This window comes from Molothrus ater, chromosome 14, assembly GCF_012460135.2.
Source record: "Molothrus ater isolate BHLD 08-10-18 breed brown headed cowbird chromosome 14, BPBGC_Mater_1.1, whole genome shotgun sequence".
Classification (NCBI taxonomy): Eukaryota; Metazoa; Chordata; class Aves; order Passeriformes; family Icteridae; genus Molothrus; species Molothrus ater.
Window position 1 is genome coordinate 9,915,106 of NC_050491.2, and position 18,704 is coordinate 9,933,809.

General features: G+C 41.2%; 1 protein-coding gene across 2 annotated transcripts in view; it reads left to right on the forward strand.

Annotated features, from left to right (window-relative positions):
- The window catches only part of TENM1 (teneurin transmembrane protein 1), a 661,862-nt gene that overhangs the window by 614,411 nt on the left and 28,747 nt on the right, over nucleotides 1-18,704 (forward strand). For both annotated transcript variants that reach the window (XM_036401914.1, XM_036401915.2), the window contains one exon: nucleotides 16,627-16,993. In XM_036401914.1, the coding sequence (XP_036257807.1) occupies nucleotides 16,627-16,993 (367 nt within the window). The remainder of the gene's footprint in view (nucleotides 1-16,626; nucleotides 16,994-18,704) is intronic.

Below are 18,704 nucleotides of genomic sequence, written 5' to 3' on the forward strand. Positions count from 1 at the left end.
AGGGACCTCTGGAGATCACCCAATCCAACCCCCCTGCCAAGGCAGGGTCACTTGGGGCAGGTGACACAGGAATGCATCCAGAGGGTTTGGATGTCTCCAGAGAGGGAAGACTCCAAGACCTCCCTGGGAGGTGTTCCAGTGTTATTGGTGTCCAAGTGCTCTGCCACACTCAACAGAAAGAACTTCTTCCTCATGTTGAGCTGAAACTTCTTTCTCTTTTGTGTGTTTATTGTTTCAGTAGACCCTATGTGTTTGCAAATGTGGGGAGGGGAATCTCAGCCTCCCTGTTCTAAGACAGACAGGCCTTTGTATTCTCTCAGGTCCAGTTGATGTGTAATTATTCCATATAAAGCTGAACAGAGTCAACTGGCTTAGTTGTGCTAAACCCAATCTTCAATTATTCTGGTAATGGTTTTAAGATTAAACAGCTTCTGGGCACCTTGGCTCTTGCTCTGCCCCTGGCCTTGAGGCCAGCCTGTCCTGCAGGTGCTGAGCAGCAGCTGGCAGGCAGCAGCATTCCTGCTGCACTGCTGCCCACCAGCTGGCAGGAGCTGTGCTTCATGGAGCCACAGCTGCCTGCAGCACATGCACTCACTCCTTGGACACATCTAACAACTGCCTGGGGCACCCCTAACCAGATCAGGTATCTCTGAGGTCAGGGAAGGGTGCCAGGTGCAGCGTCTGCTCCCTGCCTTCTCCTTCTGGATCTGCACTCTCAGGCTCTACAAATAATTGCTTTATTTGCCTAATGTAATATGTGCTGTGTATTTGTGTTCAAATTTTTGCTGATTTTGCTCAGTAAGAAAATGTCTCGCTACATCTCAAATAGGGAGTTTTAATTGTTTTCATTTCCTTTTGAAAAATGCAACTCCCCGTTAGCAAATAAGTCTCAGCAGGGGGCTGGCAAATTTAGAAATAAAATTTTTTTATTTATTAAATTAAAACTGAATTTCAAAAGTAAACGTTTGGGGCTGAAATCAAATGTGCTGAATTTGTAAAGTAGATTTAAGTAGCCCTAAAATCCTAGTTCTTCTTAGGATGGCTACTTGCCAGAAACCAGTTTCATTTAGCTCACCCTACAACATAGTTCAATTCCATGGAGGATGGGCTTCTACAAAGTCATAGGTAAGAAGAAAGATGTCATAGAGCAAATCATTCTTCATTCATCTGGGGTACAGTCTCCTTTTCACAGAAGCAGGAATAAACCCTTTTTTTTTTTATGAACACTTCAGATGTTTCCATGCTACAAGAAAATATGGCTGCATATTTTGCAAAAAATTTCAATTTTGTCAGTATTGTGGGAAACTAAGAAATGGCCTTACCCCTAAATTGAGGTAGTCTTCAATTAAATTTTGAATGCATGACAGTAAATATTCTAAAAAACATAATAAATTATGGCTTATAAACATATTCCTAAAAAGTGGCCAGTCTCATTTTCTAAGGGTAGCAATACTATATAATTTTCTGTATATTTTTCACTCATAAGGGAAGTCACAGTGTGGACACTGCAACATGAAGCCTTCGGAAGCATTTCTTGTTTGGAGGATTTGTTTTGAGGGGATTTAAGTAAACCTCTTCATTGAAGTTCCACAAAATCCACACCCTTGAGGTATTTCACATACACAGTAGATCACAGACATGGAATAAATACCGAGACTGCATGTTCTGAAAAGTAACTGTATCAAATTTGCTCAGTCATCTTCTTCTAAAACTGTTGCTGATAACCAGAAAAGCCTATGATATAACCACACCCCCTTGAAGTCAAGCATGTTGATCTGGAATGATATCAATGAAAATAACGGAATGATATTGTCACTTAGAAACAAGTGCATATCCTTGCAAGACTGCTGAGTTTATTCCAGAATGGCATAAACATAAATGAAAAATGCATTTGGCCCATCTCCACTTAAATTAGTTTTTGGCTAAGTTACAAATGGCATTTAAATCAAGAGAATGTGGGTTGCTCACAAATTGTGTATATAGAGAGACTTAGGAAATAGGTTAATAAAATCATTTCTCAAAGCTAAATTTGTTCTGACAGTAAAATCAACAACTTGCCCAAAATCAGTATTTCTTAATTTACTGAAGTACAAAAATGTACTCTTGGAGTAAATATGTAGAGTAACTGTCTATTGCAAACACCACCATAAATGACAAGCTTTAGCTTTAAGGCATTCACTTTAATAAATGAGTTGATTATGAAAGGATTTAATCATTATTTCCAATATCAGTTTTCATGGTATTATTCTTGTTTATTGTTATGTGTTTGTTATTTACCACCTTCTCCTTCTTAAGCATAATATTCTTGATTCATAACCAGGGCAAGAAAGGACAGATGGGGCTGAAAAGATTATAGGTTGTGGGAAATAAATGACCAAGTTCTAATTACTTTGATCCCATACTTCACTGGGGGCTTTTAATCTGAATTTAGAAGGAAAGGGACACTCAGTTGAACTGTTTAAATGGTGCACGGGCATTCTCAGAACTGTTTCAGCCTGTTCAGAACTTGGATGACTTTTCTTCTCTGCACAGATCATTTCAGTGTTCTTCAATTAGTTAATAGAGCAAACCTAAAGAAAATGGCTCTTCAGAGCTCTGCATGTGAATATCTGTGTGGATGTGCTCAACACTCACTATTGATGCCAGGAGCTCAGCAGGCACCTACATGGTCATGAGCCACAACAGGAGTGCCAAGGGAAGGGACTTGGATGGAGAGAGAAAGAAAAGAGATGGGATCATCATTCAGTTTCACTGCCTGATGGCTTTGGGCTGGATCCTTGTCTAGACCAGAGGCCTCTCTAGATTGTTTTTTATCTCACATGTACACACTCTCTTCGTGTTTGCACATCCCTACGGTACTCTGATATTTTTTAGCTAGTTTATTGATAGCAGCTGAGAGCACATTGTGTGGGTATGTGTCTGTCTGTCAGTCTGTCTGTCTGTCAGTATTCTCCTCCTCACAGTAAATTAAAAGCTTGGGCCAATTTCAAACAAATTTGTAGAGAAACACCCACCTTCACAGCAATTAAATTCCTACATGTTCCATAAAAAATATTAATCCAGCTGGAGGACAGAAACCTAAAGTGCCCTTTCAAAAGGAAATATTGCAGCATAAGCTTTCTTTTATTAAACTCCAGAGATTCTACTCAGGATGTAATAAATGCCCCATTCACAGAAAACTTCATTTCGCACTTGGATCTTATTAAACTCCCAAGCCAGTCAGCCATGCGACAGAAGTCCTTAGGAAACCAGACTTCATCAGATCCAGTGTTCTTGGAAGTTATATTGACGTTGTGGGAGTTTTTGTGTGAAAGTAAAAACACTACAGCTCATCTTGAGTGATAAGCTTTGCTGTTCTGCCTCCAATGCTACAGTGAAAGCTGAGAGAATTAGCAGATATTTCTACCATCTTGCAATTTCATCCTGTATCTTTCCTCCCATGAGAAATATGTGGGCTGAATTTCCACTGCTCCAAACCACAAGTCATTTATATCTGTGTGAGTGGCTGCAGGTATTATTTGGGAGCTGTTTAAACCAGTCTCGAGCACAGTCACTGCAAATACAGAGACCAAACATTTGCAAGTCAACAGAAAATGAATCCCAAGAGCTTTTTCTTTGCCTGTAACCATGGTCTTGTTCTTGTGCTTATGTCAGTCCCACTAGGCACGAGTCTGTGCCAAAGCAATAGCTCCGACCTGATTGATGGTGTTAATAACTGTCACCGCTGTGTTCCAAAATGAAAGGTCTGCTTTGAAGACTTTTTCTTGACATTTGCACTTCATCAGCCTTTGTTCAGCAGTTCTCCATGTGAGGGAACCATCTATATTGTGTTGCCTCACATAAACTTCAGTGACACTGCAAAATGTTTTGCTCCCTTATAAAAATGTGACAGTGTTACTTACGTAAGCAATTTGCTTGCACAGGTCAAATTAAAAGGCAGAATTCTAGAACAGGGTTTAAAGGGGACCCATGCATGGCAGGAATGTTGTCCTGGACAGCCTGCTTTGAATGATGGAGACGAGGGGAGAGGGTAATAAGTGATGCTGTTGATGACCTACTTGAAATAGTGAAGTGAGAGACAGACTGCTGGGAAGCAGGAGTGAGATGAGCAGAATTGCTTGAAAATGTATTCTATATCTCAAAAATGCAAACGCTGACATTGCTCCCGCAGTCACAAGTGCTGCAGGCGCTCCCCAGCAGCATCTGCACAGGCACAATATGCTTCAGTGGCATTGTGGAGCCTTTTGAGCAGAACAAAAAGCTCCCAGGACATGGTGACCTCGCTTGAAAGCAGCAATGAGGGTCTGCTCATCGGAGCAAGCACAGCCTGAACAGAACTTTCACTGGGTACATTTGGAGGAAGGAAAGAAATATGTGAAAGACAAAAATATGATCTGATGACCGGGTGAGACCAGGGGAAGCGAGCTGCCAGAAAAAACCAAATTGATTTAGGCTGAAGTACTTCTAAGCCAGGTTGAGAATAGAATATTGCAGGGCAACTGCAATATTACATGAGGCTGATTAATTAATTAGTACTGTAGGTCAGAACACACACCATTGCTTTAGATATTTCTCTACGTACCTGCCATTATAAACTGCATTCTTGTAAAAGCAGAAAGAAGAAAAAGCACCTTTTAACATTAGATGCACAATATTCTAATTGTGCCATCAAAAAGGGACAACTGTGTTTTCACTGTAGCAAAGTATTGCAAAACTACTCCTGTTCTTCCTTTCCTTTTAGTCCTCTCCTGTGTCTTTTGATACATTATTCTAGCTGTGAGTAATTAATGCAGCATAAATATTCCAAATTGCTGAACAAAAGCACACAAAGCAGAAATAACAGTTAATAGGCCCTTTTATTTTACTTGTGGTCTTCCCTTACAGAAGAATTTCAGAGCTTTTTTCTTTTTAGAAAAGAACTCTATTATTTTTTCTGGGTCTTGCTGGATGAAGGAGCCCACAAAGCTGTTAGTTTTTTTCCAAAATGAAGTCGTCTTGTTCTCTGCTTCTTTTTACTCTACTGCTTAATTTCGTGTTCTTTCTTCTCTGGCTTTGCTGGAGTGGAAGTCGTGGCCCCAGCAAAGTCAGCAACTGTTTTGCCACTGACTTCAGTGGAACCAGGACTTTGCCAAGCTTAATTGAAAGGGTAGTGAGAGGTGAGTGTGCAGTAAGGAGCAGCTGTATCTCACAAGAAAGTATGTGCTTCTGAGAAATAGACCAGAACAGGTCTTCACTGAGGCATTTTCAAACCTTTTCAAAAATGAGCTGTCCCTCCAATTAATTAAGTGTTACTCTTCAGAAGCTGTAACAAAACTGTTCCAGCCATAATAGCATATGCAGGAACAATCAGTCACTAGCATCCATACTTCGAAGCAAAACCAAGCTGAAAGCCTTTTTAAAAGAGGATCTTCGGGTATAAGGGCAAATATCTTTTCCCAGGGGTACAGGATCAGCTAAGTAGCCTCTCTTCAACAGAAGCTGAGAGGAAAGAGGCTCATAGGATTAGAACCGCAGGTGAAAAAAAGTCTGAGAGCTCATAAATCAAACTTGGAGGTGTACAATGTCATTTTTTGAATATCAGACAGAAAGTAGACTGGTTTCGTCAGAACTAATTTATATTCCAATCAAATTATTCTATCAGTGAATTTGAAATTAGTCATAGACACAAGATAGCATCCGATGAAGTCATACTGCAATTTCTCCCTTAAAGCCCAGATATTCTGTTTGTATTGAGCACCTGCAAAGCAGCAATTTATTTCAATTATCTGCCATAAATAATCCATTATGACTGAGTAAAAGACTATGTACATTTTAATGAACTCTCCAGCGCTTGCATCCTTTCCTTTGATTGTTGAGGCAGTATTAGATGGGGAAGTGAAGGAGACTCTGCTCATGACTTCCCTCTTACTTCCTGCTACACAGACACAGGTTTTAATTCTTTTTTTCAAAAATTTGTTTCTAATAAGCAACTGCAAGAAGGAAAAATCTTCTGTAAGAATTGGATGGCTGGTGAGAAGGAGGCAGCTGAACCCTGAGTCCAGGTGCTCTTAGATGCATCCTTCCAACTAGAAGAAACCTCCATGCTCACCAAATGCTGCCTGCGCATGCTCAAAGCCCTTGCACATAACCATCCACCAGCTCATCCAAGCTGCCCTGCCACCTCCAGACTTTCTCCACCCATGTCACACTGCCCAGCTCCACAAACCCCTGACTCTGTCTTAGCCACCTGGGGAATGGCTTCCCAGATGAGAAGCCTGTCTTATTTTGGGCTCTTCTGTCAGGCTTTCATGAGCAACCAGCATCTCTCAAAGCTCCCTTTTATTCCATATGTGCAAGTAGCCTTTGGTTATCTCTCTATCTAAATATGATTTCAGTACGATGGAGTATAGTGGATCAGTTATTTTTGGCAGAAAATTATTATCTCTACTGTGTTGAATTGCACTGCAGAAAATGTTCAGTACAACTTTGTCAGACTGGTGGGAGTCTGCAATGTGTTGAGATACATTGGTTACTGCATCTGTCTTTTTTCATCTGTTGCAGAGACATAATGGACAAAATGTAAGCATGAAGGAGATACTGATGCATATTTAACTGTGTCTGTATACATGCAGGTGTGTGTGGTTTCTCCCTACACTGCAGAGCTACCATAACTAATCAGATAGTGAAAGCTGGTCCCTGCCCTCCTGGGCTCCAAGCCCCAAGCCAGTATGCTGAAAAGAGAATGTGGGTGTTGAAGGGAAGATACAGAGCCAAGCCAAGCAGGCAATGTCCCTCCTTTTCTTTTAACCCAGTGGTTCATCCACATCCGCTAGCAAGGTTTGCCTGTGATTTAAGAAACAGCTATTTTGATGGAGGCAGTTCCTACTTTAGCCATGGTTTTTAAAATTGTCAGGACTAGAACTGTGTGCACGTTGCTTTCCTCCTCTCACCAAGCAGTCCTTCACATATTTATGGGCCAAAGGACCTCCCACAGATGTAACAGGTTTTTTGTGTTACAAAGTGCATAACACTAATGACTGAGCTCTGTGTGGAGCTGTCTTTACTGCCTCTGTTCCAAACCTTTTAGATTGCATGCTGTATTCTGGTTTGGCCATTTGGAAATGTTGCACAGCTGTTTTTTAGGGAGGGGGCCAGGGGAGTGACAAGCAAATGGGTTGTCACAAGTCTGGAGTTTGAGGTGATCTGTCCTGCAGAGATGTCACACTGCAGGGATAGAAACTCTTGCATTGGCTTGGTCAGAGTAAGTACCATGGCAGGAGCTGCAGCCTGGGCAGTGACAGCTAAGAATGCCTGAGTTCACCTCTCCATGATACCATGTTTGCTGCAGCATCTTTTCTACCATTGGCTGTGCCAAGGAAAAAAGTAATGAAAAGACACCGTGTCAGTGGAGGGAAAAAATTGCAAATGTCAGGACAGAAATGGGTTCTACCCATTTGTAGTGTGCCACAGAGAGGGTGTTCTTAAAGCTGTGCATGATGGAGTTCAGGTCACAGAGAGCTGTAAACAGAATGATAGATGTTTTATACAGTATGTTACTCTGACAATAGCACATTTACAAACAAATTAGTTGAAAGTGTCTGAAGGACATTGAGCTTTTATAAACCGGGCCTCATCTCCTGCTGATAGCTTCCTTTGGGATGAGTATGGCATGCAAAATGATACACTGCCTTGGAGAATAAATTTATGAAGTTTAGCAATGTAGGTCACATTGCAGGAAATCATAAATGTCTGAACATCACTCAATAGCCATTCAATCAACTGCTCAAAGCAAAATGGGAAACTGAACAGTGTGTAGTTGTCTCCAGTGAGAACCAGGCAAAGTCATGATATGATGTAAAACCCTTTAGGTCCTCCATCCATATATACTACATTTTTATTTCTTTTTTCTGCCACTTCAGAATTAAAATTCTTTGTCATATCAACAGTGGTAATAAAAACAATGTGATTTTTGCTATTGTAACCATAAGCTATAAATCTGTTGGGTGGCTCACAAAAGGTGTGCCAAAAATTTAGGGAATCAGAAGAGTTTCAATGGTTGAAACTTGTATAAGTAGTCTAGTCCTAAGGAATTAATTTCATTGTGAAATCATTTTTGTATGCTTTCAGTCAGCCAGAAGGATTTATGCTATTTCCTTTTTTTTTTTTTTTAATTTGGTTTGAGGGAATAAGGAAGAGATTTAAAACGACATTTCTAGACCTAGAACTTGCTAGGGATTCCTGTAGCTTTCTGGGTCTAGAAGCTGCTGGAAGCCTGAGATAGAGATATTTAGGACCTCACTAGAGATGTTGAGGATCATTCTGAAGGCATTTAGGACTTTTTAAGGTATGCAGCCTTTCTAGATCTACAGCTTAAGGAGCAGGAGAACCCAGATGCTTCTGGAGCATGGCCAGAGAGCCACTGGATCTCTCTCCTGGAGTAGTTTGGAAGCCTTTTAGAGCTTTTTCTTAGAGCCTGCCTGGCATTTCTGTGGAGCCCTTTCAGCCTTTCTAGCCCTGAAGCCATGCTGTGTCTTTCTAGATCTAGAACTCAGCTACTGAAAATCAAAAACTATTTATTGATCTGATTAGGAACCTGTTGTGAAACTATTTTCAGGTGCACTTTTACTATCTCTTTTCTAGAGCCTTTTTGGAAGGCAAGAAAAGAGAATGTCTCTCCTTCTATGTCCAAGTTAATCCATCACAGGCTTGAGATATGTTATTCAGTCAAGTGGTAGTTATTGAATTTTGCTTAAAAAACTTTAGTCTTAAACATTATCCCTGTAAGCCGTTCTGGCACAGTCTGACAATGCATATCCAAATAAGCATCACAGCAGTAACCAAAGCCCTGAACTGACAGAAATTTAAAGCAGAGTGCCTGCTTACAGTCTCAGACTAGAATCAAACATTCTCCAGTGCATTTCCTTGCATTTAATCAATACAAATGCTCACACTGAAGGGTTGCTGCACAGAATGCTGTTGTCTTGTTTGTTCTGCAAAATGCAAGGTGCCTTTTTTTTCTGTTAGCTGTTTGAAGTCTTACAGCAGTATGTGTTTGCTTTCTGTTCAGCACCACAGTTAGTTTGTTTGCATTTATTTTTCCTCAGTTGAAAGACCTATTGTGTAAATACTTGTGAAAGATTAGTTGCAGAAAATCATCTTGTGATAACAATTGATCTTGGTGCTAATTTCTGTAAAAGTAAGAACTCAAATTACTTCTGTTGGTCTTCCTGCCTACCATTTTTATATCCATGAAGAAAAAAATGTATAATTTAAATGTAATCATGAAACTTTTCTGTAGCTATTTTGCTTTAACTCTCTGCTAAAATTTAGTAAATGTTTAGTTCACTCTTACAATGGATTTTAAAAAGCTGTTACTATTGACTTGCCTAATGTTGTAGGAATTTGCCATAGAAGATGCTCTGCCCTAAGCATGAATTTCAGGATAGCTATTTTTCCCATCCTATTTTCTTTCCCTTGCAGAAGTTGTATTTGTGAGTTTAACTCTTAAGGGAAGGCTTAAACCACAGAAGTGGATTTGTATTTTCTTGTGAAAGCTGTGGAGTTGGCATTTGTTCTGATCCTTGTGGGAATGTGTTTCACAGCCCTGAGCTGGCTGAGGAGCAGTTTTGGCTCCCACATCTCAACTGGAAACCTGGCAGCAGCTCCTCATCCTTCTCTGCCCCCAGTCCTGCTTTCTGCCCATCCCTGGAGTTAAAGGAGCTCTGCCCTGAGGAGCAGAGCTGTTGTCAGAGGTGAAGATCCTGCAGAGGCACACAGTTTCCTGAGCACAAATCTGCAGGAAGTTTTAATTTCAAGAATTTAGTTTAAATTTTCATTATCAGTTTCATTCAGAATTCAGGGAAGAGTCTGAGTATTTAGGTGATATATTCACAGTGGCTGGTGTTGCTGAAAGGCAGGGGGTTTGCCTTTTTCAGTTTTGGAAATTTCACTTTATGTATCCTTTCATCCTCTCAGTTTTCAGGCCAGATGCTTTTATGAACCTCAGCAGTTATTGGAAACGAAAGACACAATAACATGCTAGCTCCAGCCCCTCACTGTTCTCAAACAGCTCTTAATTACTGTCTCAATTAAAGCTTTTCCAGATACTCCTTTCCCTTATCTGCATTGGCAGCACACTGGCTTTCTGTATCCAGAACTTCTGAGCCCAAAACAGAGAGATGAGGCCAAAACTCAAGATTTATGCAACCCCACTTTTGTGCCATCTTGTCTGACAAGCCCCAGGACCTGGAACTGTGAGTTACAAAGTGAGGCAGAATGGAGCCAGTCCTGTTATTAGCTAGATTTCCACCTGGTCCCATTCCCTCCTTTTGGCTGTGCAAATTACCTGCAGCAGCATGTTTGGAGGACATCTATTCCCACTCCAGCACTGGAGACATGTTTGGGTTAGATTCAAATTCATGGTCTATTTTGAGATAGTTTAATTGAAGAGTCCAAGATTCCTCCTCTCTGAGGTACCAGTCTGTTCTAAATACTTCATAAATTCCTTCTGGGCATTTAACAAAGTGTTCCTTTCATAGCCTGTGTAAACCATGGGTACCATATTTAAGCAGACTTAAATGGCTTAGCAATCTAAGTCCCATTGATTTTTATAGTCAGTGTGCTTATGTGACACTGGATAATATTCCCTCTATTGTTCAATAAGGATGATTTGAAAACCGTCCCCATAGAAATCAACTTTTCCTATCGATTTACTAGACCCCAGATACAGTCTTGGAAGTTGTGAAGCAGTAAAAAATAACAAGAAATTATGAAACAAGAAGAGAGCTGGGAAATGAGAGCACAGAAAGTCTTGTGGCAAGCAAAGACAGGCAGTGAAAACTGTTGAAGTGGTGCTTTTCCTTCATACTTCTGCAGCAGGTCCCTCATCAGCTGGAAATAATTGACAGCAAAAGCAGGTTGGCAGGGAGATTCTCTGAGCCAAGATCCTGGAAAACTGGTGGCCTCAGACCTCTGAGCTGCATCTGTAAATGTGCCACAGCTGCTTTCCCAGCCCAGGGTACAAAACAGCAGCCATTAGGCTGTAAAACTCATTTATTTGAGTTTTTCACTGGGAACCAGTGGGTGCAGAGAGCAACATTTGTGAAGTCTAGGGCAGGGACTGCTACAGCTGAACTGTAAAATTCTGGATTTTATGCTATGCAGCATCAGAAGCAGGAGACACAAAGGCTCCTCCAGCGTGGGATGAGGCTGTAATCCCACCACAGGGAAGGGTTCCCCGGTGTCAAACCACAGGACCCAAATTGTGTCGCTGTGTGCCATTAATAAAGGAGCAAAGCTGATGAGGGGAGCTGAAAGTGTCAGTGTCAACAAAAGGAAGAGCCCAGAGTGAGAGCAAACTGACAGAAAATGATGAAAAAATATCCATGATTGTCTACAGGGAAAAAAATAGAGAGAAATATATGTAGTGAGACAACCTGTGAAGAGTTCAGGGAGGCAGAACCAGTCTCCTTCAGCCTTGTAAACTACCAGCTCACTCCTAATGGCCTGCCTGTGTGAGCCCTTCTTTGGAGCCACTTCTCTCCAGGAGGAAGGAGAAAGAAGGGTTTAGGCAGGAAGAGAGAAAAATGCATTTAGAAGGACGTTGTGGTGAGTAAAAGGGTTTGGAAACAACATCTGGAGTATAAATAGGACCCATGGGAATGGCATGAAGCTGTGTCAGGAGAGATGTGGGCTGGATATTAGGAAAAGGTTCTTCACCCAGAGGGTGGTCAGGCTCCAGAACCAGGAAGGGCTCATAGCACCAAGCCTGACAGAGTTCAAGGAGCATTTGGATGATGTCCTCAGGCACGTGGTGTGATTTTTGGGGCTGTGCTGTGCAAGGTCAGGAGTTGGACTTGATACATGCAGGTCCATCCCTCTCAGGATATTCTATGACTCTTAAGATAAATAAAAGTAAATTTAAAAAGGAAGTTAGCAGCAAAAGAGAAATACAGAGGAGGCCATGAGCAGGTCTGCAAGTGCATATCATAGAGCTGAAGAAAGGCAGAAGTAGCATAAACAGAAGTGCTTGAAGCTGAGCAGCACAGATAGGAAGTAATCCATCAGTCAGGACTATCAGAAAAATTTTGGAATGAATTTCATGCTGTTACGTGAAATTGAATCAAAATAAACAAGCAATGCATGGCAAGAAATCAAAGCAATGGTGAAGCCTTTCTAGGGATTTATGCAGCTTCTTTTAATCCATGATAAATGAAACTTATCCCAGTGAAATTTACCCCTACAACCAAACAGTTAAGCTCTTGAAACTGGCATTTGCAGACAAGGATAAATTTTTCACTCTTTACTTGTCTTACTTTGATATGAACAGTATAAATTGTTTGATATGATTTGTTTAAAACAGTACCAAAAATGGCTCAGCCATCAAACATCATGCAAAATGTGCAGAAAGTTTTCTCCATGTGCTCAAAACCACAAGTGAAGCAGTGTTCTTCACAAACTAACCCGTGGATGTGTGCACATCTACAGACACCTATGGTTAAGTATATGTGTAGAGTCTCCTAGCAGTGCCGTTGGGCAAAAACCTCATGCTGTTTAATTTAGTTGTCAAGCTTTGCTGTGGGAGGATGGAGTGGGTTTGTGTGGCAAGGTTTGCTTTAGCAGGGGGGCCCCAGGGATGGCTTCTGTGAGAAGCTCCCTTGTCCAGTGGATCCAAGGCTGGCCAAGGCATTAGCAGCACTGGTAACACCTCTGGGATGATGTGTCTAAGAAGGAGAAGAAAACCTCCTCAAGAGAGAGGAGTGGGAATATGTGAGAGGAGCAGCTCTGCAGACACCCAGGTCAATGAGGAAGGAGGAGGAGATGCTCCAGGTGCTGGAGCAGAGATTCCTTTGCAGCCTATGTTGCAGCCAATGGTAAGATCTCCCAGTGAAAATTCATTTAAACTAAAGCCACCTTAGTGCACTTTGTGTTTTCCAGAGCACTTGACATGAAAAAATACATTAGAAAGCCAGACCTGGTGGATGTTAATTTTGCCCTTCTCAAACCAGAGATGGATTATTAGATATAGCTGGAGTCTTTATGTGAACAGTTAAATGCTGAATTCCCAGAAAAGCTGACATGTTAATACTTATATGCAAAAAGTCTCATTGCTCAAGGGTTCACTTGTTTTGTCAGTGATTTCTATTGCATATACTCAAGTCTCCCGTGAACTAAATCAGAATTGTATTGTCACCTGAAAATTTCAGTCTGTGATGAATAAACAAGCCCTGGCTGGTTGTTTATAATGGCATAATCAGCAATGCCATTTCTGCTCAACACTTAAAAAAAAAAAAAAAAAAGCCCCACTGAATATAAGAAAAAATGGAATTGGCCCAATTTTGAGTTACAAAAAACATATACATATATGGAAAAGTCTTTTTTTACACAGAATTGGGAAATACTGCTTCAAATTTAAAGGTATATTAACTGATTTAATGTTCTAACTCTAACTGAGGTTTTGTCTGGAAAAACTTTGTAGCAGGCACAGAGGTATCAGATGAAAATCGAGGTGCTTCTCTGTAATATGTTTATTACCTTTGAATGAAGCACAACTGATGGTTTGGTCACAGAAGCTGCCAGAGGGCAGCTTGCTTTAACGAGGAGTAAACAACCAGTGACTTTTCAAGGTAACAGTGAACCTGAGGGTGCAGTTACACTTCAGATTAAGCTGATTTAGGTGATTAGTTTTTTACCAGCAAACTGTCCTGAACCTGCTCTCTGTAGGAAGACATAAACTGGCCTTGCTGCTGGGGACTGCACAGGGAGAAGGGATGGAGTGGGACAGCAGCAGTCCCATCTTACACCACTTTAAGATGTCATGAAGGCTAATCCTGACAAGAACAGTGCGGATTTCTTCTAAATCTCTGAAATTCTTGTTCAGATTAGGAATGCTCAGTGATTTGTGTTATTGTGTATGTTTGGTTTTAATTGAGCTATTTCACCTTTTTTCTCCCTCCAATTTGACCAGCACAAGCTTGCAGTGTGCAGCAGCTGGTTTTTATGCTGCAGTCTCCAGACAGGTGTATGCTACCTTCAGTATTTCAGATGAAATTTAAGCAGGGATACATCCATGACTGCTTTAAACTGCAGAAGGGAAGCTGTAGGAATAACCTTCAGTTAGCTTTGCAGAGCAGAGAGCTGGGCAGCAGTTCTGGTGTAGTAACAAAAATTGTTTGGATGTATCCAACTAAAATTTTATTTATTTTTACCTCACTGCAGCTAGTTTTTCAGATGTGAGCAGTATGAAAGCAAATATGCTCGCAGTTAACAGCTGTTAAGCTTTAGGCACATTGCTTCAAGTGAAATGTGCAACTGCATAAGAGTTTCTTCTATTTCAGTAAACCAAATCCACCTCAAATAAACCAGAGAAAAAGTTTTCTAGGCCCACACCAGTCCCTCTTTATCTGCAGGACGCCAGACATACCTTCACAGCAGGAGAAATTCACATTATTTGCTGGGCAAAGGCAGTGTAGCTGGTCCAAAAAAGAAAACCAGCTATCAAAACATGGCAGGTGCTAGGCAAGGTCATTATGGTAAAATAGATTGTTTTGTCCCAGATTTTTAATTGTAAATAATCTAGTTGCAGATAATCAAAGATTATTTTTACAGCAATGCCATCTGTGGAGGCCCTAAAGTTGAAGGTGTCTATTTGCCATTAAAACTAATCCATCTACTTTGGAAGGAAAAGCAATCATTCTGCATTAAAAGGTGCATTGCAAATATGTTTTTTTCCAAGCTTCTTGGAGAAAACCATGTAGAGATTTTTCTGTTAAGTGAAGAGTTTTATTTGCTGTCCCAGTGAGCTCTCAGCTGAAGCAAGAGCTAACAGTGGTGTGCAAACCAGCCTCAGAGCAGTGGGTGGAACCCAGGCAGTCTCACTTGCACAGAAATTAGCACTGCTATGGGAGGAATCTGTTTCCAACTGCTTCACCACATTTAGCATCATTTGGAGGGACTCCACCACATGGTTCAGAAGAAATCTTGAGCCCAAGAGCATTAATCTTAATGCCAGTTATGATGCTGCCTGGCCAAAAGGCCTGGGCACAAGGAGGAGTGGGATTGCTCTGTGAACCTTTGTAATGGTGTGGTACCACACAGGATGAGACACAGCAGCCACAGTGCCCTCCTCACATTATTAAAACATCACTTACCAAACCAGCAATGCACTTCTGGAAATGAGATGATTCAGGAAATACTGCTGCTTGAGGAAGGGAGAGACTTGGCCTCCAGCCTGGTGCCGAGCTGACCCCAGGCAGGCAGGTGGCTGCTGATGGCCACACACTCTAGCATATGGCATTGAGCATTGTGGTAGCATCAGCAGTCTCTGCACTCATAATGCTTTTAATTAGCACAGTGGAAAAATGAGCAAAACCAGCATCAAAGTGAGAATAAGTGAAATAGTAAAAGCTTCTGTGACATATAAAGCATATAAAATAGTCACATTTTAGGCTGGTAATTATTGTCTTCTGATGATTGAAATATTTAGACCAGAAAATTTCCACTCAGATAAAAGCAGCCATCTCTTCATGAAGGATAACAAGTAAAGCATCCTGAGACAGACCTAAATATGATCTCTTGCAATCCCAGGGGCTCAGTTGTTTTCTGACCTTTCCAGAGACAACCTGGAATCCAAATCTTCCACTGGCATGAGCTGGGGACAGGGACCAGCCTGCTCTGTTGTTGTTTCCTAGTTCAGCAGTCCTGCAATGCCTTTCTCAGCAGAAGGAGTTTGAAGGTCTGGACAGCACATGCTGCAATCAGCAGCCTGTGTACTGGTTGCCTTTCAGGTTGACAGGGAGCCCCACTTTTAATTTGAAGCATGTTTAATTCCTCCAGATCACAATGCAAAAGGTATCAGAGTGATACCTTTTGAGTGAGGTCGTTCTTCAGCCATTTCCTCCAGCTTGGTTTGAAACTTCTTTGGTCAGCACTCTCACCTGCATGGAGAAAGGCAAAAAGCTACCCTTAAGTATGACAAATTTACTTATTCCATGACTGAAATAATGAATTCAAAAAGCAAAATCATTATAAATAATTAAGCTTGGCTGCATTATCATACAAAGTAAGATATATTGGTGTATTATTTTGCTACAAAGAATTAAGCTAATATTACTTGTAGCATATAAGTCTTATAAACATTTCTTGCTTAGTAAATAACAGTGGAAATGAGTCCTACTCTTCTGGTATGTCATTTTCCTTTTGTGCTAACAGGCAATTAAAGTGTCACGACATTGACAACCTCTCACTGTTCTCCACTCTGCCAGCATTGACTGCAACCTTGAAACAATAACATTCAGACCTAAAAAATTTTCTGGCTGATGTTGCATGACATGAAGTGTGTGTTTTTATTTGCATGACTGCATAGGTGTAATAAAGTTCCTGCTTTAATGGACTTGTGCAAATACCTCTCAGAGGGTGCTAAATTACTTTTCAAATCATATTTTGTTCCACACTGGAGTGGGACCTCAGAAAAGAGTATACTTGTTGAAATTTGTTCCAAACCTAATTAAAGGTACTAGAGAATCAGTGCTGAGAGAATCCGCCAGGCATCTTGATGATGTGATCAGAGACGGTTAAATAAAACTGCTGTACTGCCCTAATCATTCTCCTTCCCTTTTTTCCCTGCTTACCCTTTTTTGTTTGTTCCAGGTGCGGTTAGAGTGGCCAACAGACCTGACAGTGAACCCTCTGGACAACTCCCTGTATGTCCTGGACAACAACATAGTCCTGCAGATCTCCGAGAGCCGGCGCGTGCGGATCATCGCGGGGCGCCCCATCCACTGCCAGGTGCCCGGCATCGACCATTTCCTGGTCAGCAAGGTGGCCATCCACTCCACCCTGGAGTCCGCCCGCGCCATCGCCGTGTCCCACAGCGGCGTCCTCTACATCGCCGAGACCGACGAGAGGAAAATCAACCGCATCCAGCAGGTCACCACCAATGGGGAAATCTCTGTCATTGCTGGAGCCCCGTCAGATTGTGACTGCAAGATTGATCCCAATTGTGATTGTTTTTCAGGTAAGGAGTTGCTTTTTACTTCTGTCTGTCATCTGTTGGGATTCTCTGATAAAGCTTCAGATCAGCAAAGTAACAAGGGAGGGAGAGACAAGCAGTGACTGGGTTTCCTTGGAAAGCCCAAAACCTTATCAGCAGATCTTCAGGAATTTAATCCATTCACTTCCGAGATGCAAGTCTTCCAATGCCACTGGAGGAACTTCAGGATGGTGCAGGCTTTTTCTCTTTTGATACAGTGATTACACACTGTTCAGAATTACTTCCAGATCTGCCTTGCTGTGTCATTTGTCAAAGCTGCATTTGCCCCTGTTGAAGGTGGTACCAAATTGTACCTAAATGCTACTGGAACAGGCAGCCCTGCTCAGCAAGAGGTTTCATATAAAGTGCAAAACACCAGCTTATGCCTTCTCATCACTCATGTCATACTGCACCACCAGAAAAATGGTGCAAACATATACTGTGCAGAATTCCTCTTTCTTTGTGTGTTTTAAACTGGAGTTAGTTCCAGACCTGCAGTGCACTGCTGGACATTCTCAGCAACACAGCCACTCTCCCCTGCGTGCACCAAAACAAAGTTTGGCTCTTTTGTTTCATAAAAACATAATGGGACAAAGGGCAGCATTCCCACACAGAGGTGTGCACTATGTTGCCATCTTGTCATCTCTAAGAACCGCCATGTTCAGCTCCATAATAATGTCATCATAATTCTTAAGCCTCTCATTTCAAGTAAAAGGTTAATTACTGACACAAAAACATTAAGTATGTCAAGAACAGAGAGGAAAAAATGCAAATGGTCTTCCACAGAAGGTGGGTTACTGACCCAGCATTGTGATGATAATCAAAGGCTCCTGTGCATTGCCGAGTGCTGCCAGCTTTAGCAGTGGCTGCAGGAGATCAGTGAGGAACAGAATCCTGGACCATATTCCTATTGAGGAAAACTAGTCTCAGTGCTGAAAAAGGAAAAAAACTGTGGCAAATATAATGATTGTGCCAGCCTGGTTTGGTGAAAGGCAGGGTCAGCTTGGCAGAAAGATCCACTGATTTTTCCATTTCCAAGGAAGCATAGGGTGTGCTCAAACACTCCAGCAATTTCTTGACTCAGTCAGGAGAAGTAGAGAAATACACACAGTAATGTGGTTTTCCCTAAGAGTGAGGTTTTAATATGCTTTCTTGCTATTTACAGGAAATCCTACTCATGTAAACTCATTTTGATAGACACATACAGACCATGATAATGTAAAAATCCTTTTGAAACTTTAAATGACACAAATCAAGTAAATTGTCAAGAGATATTGAAAGGGATTGTTTCTCAAGGCACTTTTTGGCTACTGTTCTGATTTTGTTTTCCTGCAGTGTTGAGTCTTTAATAAGTATAAACTAATCTTTCTTTCAGTGTCATTTTAGCTGAATTACTGGGTTTTATTTTCTTTTTGTTTACAACACAATTCTACTTTAACAACATGCCAACAGACAGTAAGTAGGGAATGAAACTTCAGGTATCACAGTCTTTTCTTTCACAATTCTGCATTAAAGCTTTCCTGAACAGCAGGATTTGGGACTCAGCAAAAATGCTGTGAATTAGATAATTTATATTCCTGTTTGTCTTCACTGAGACTAATTTAGAATTGCACCAACCTTAGATAATAGGGATTTAATTAGTTGGAAGAGGATATTGTTTTATTGACCTGTAAATGATACTGCAGAGAAGCAGCGT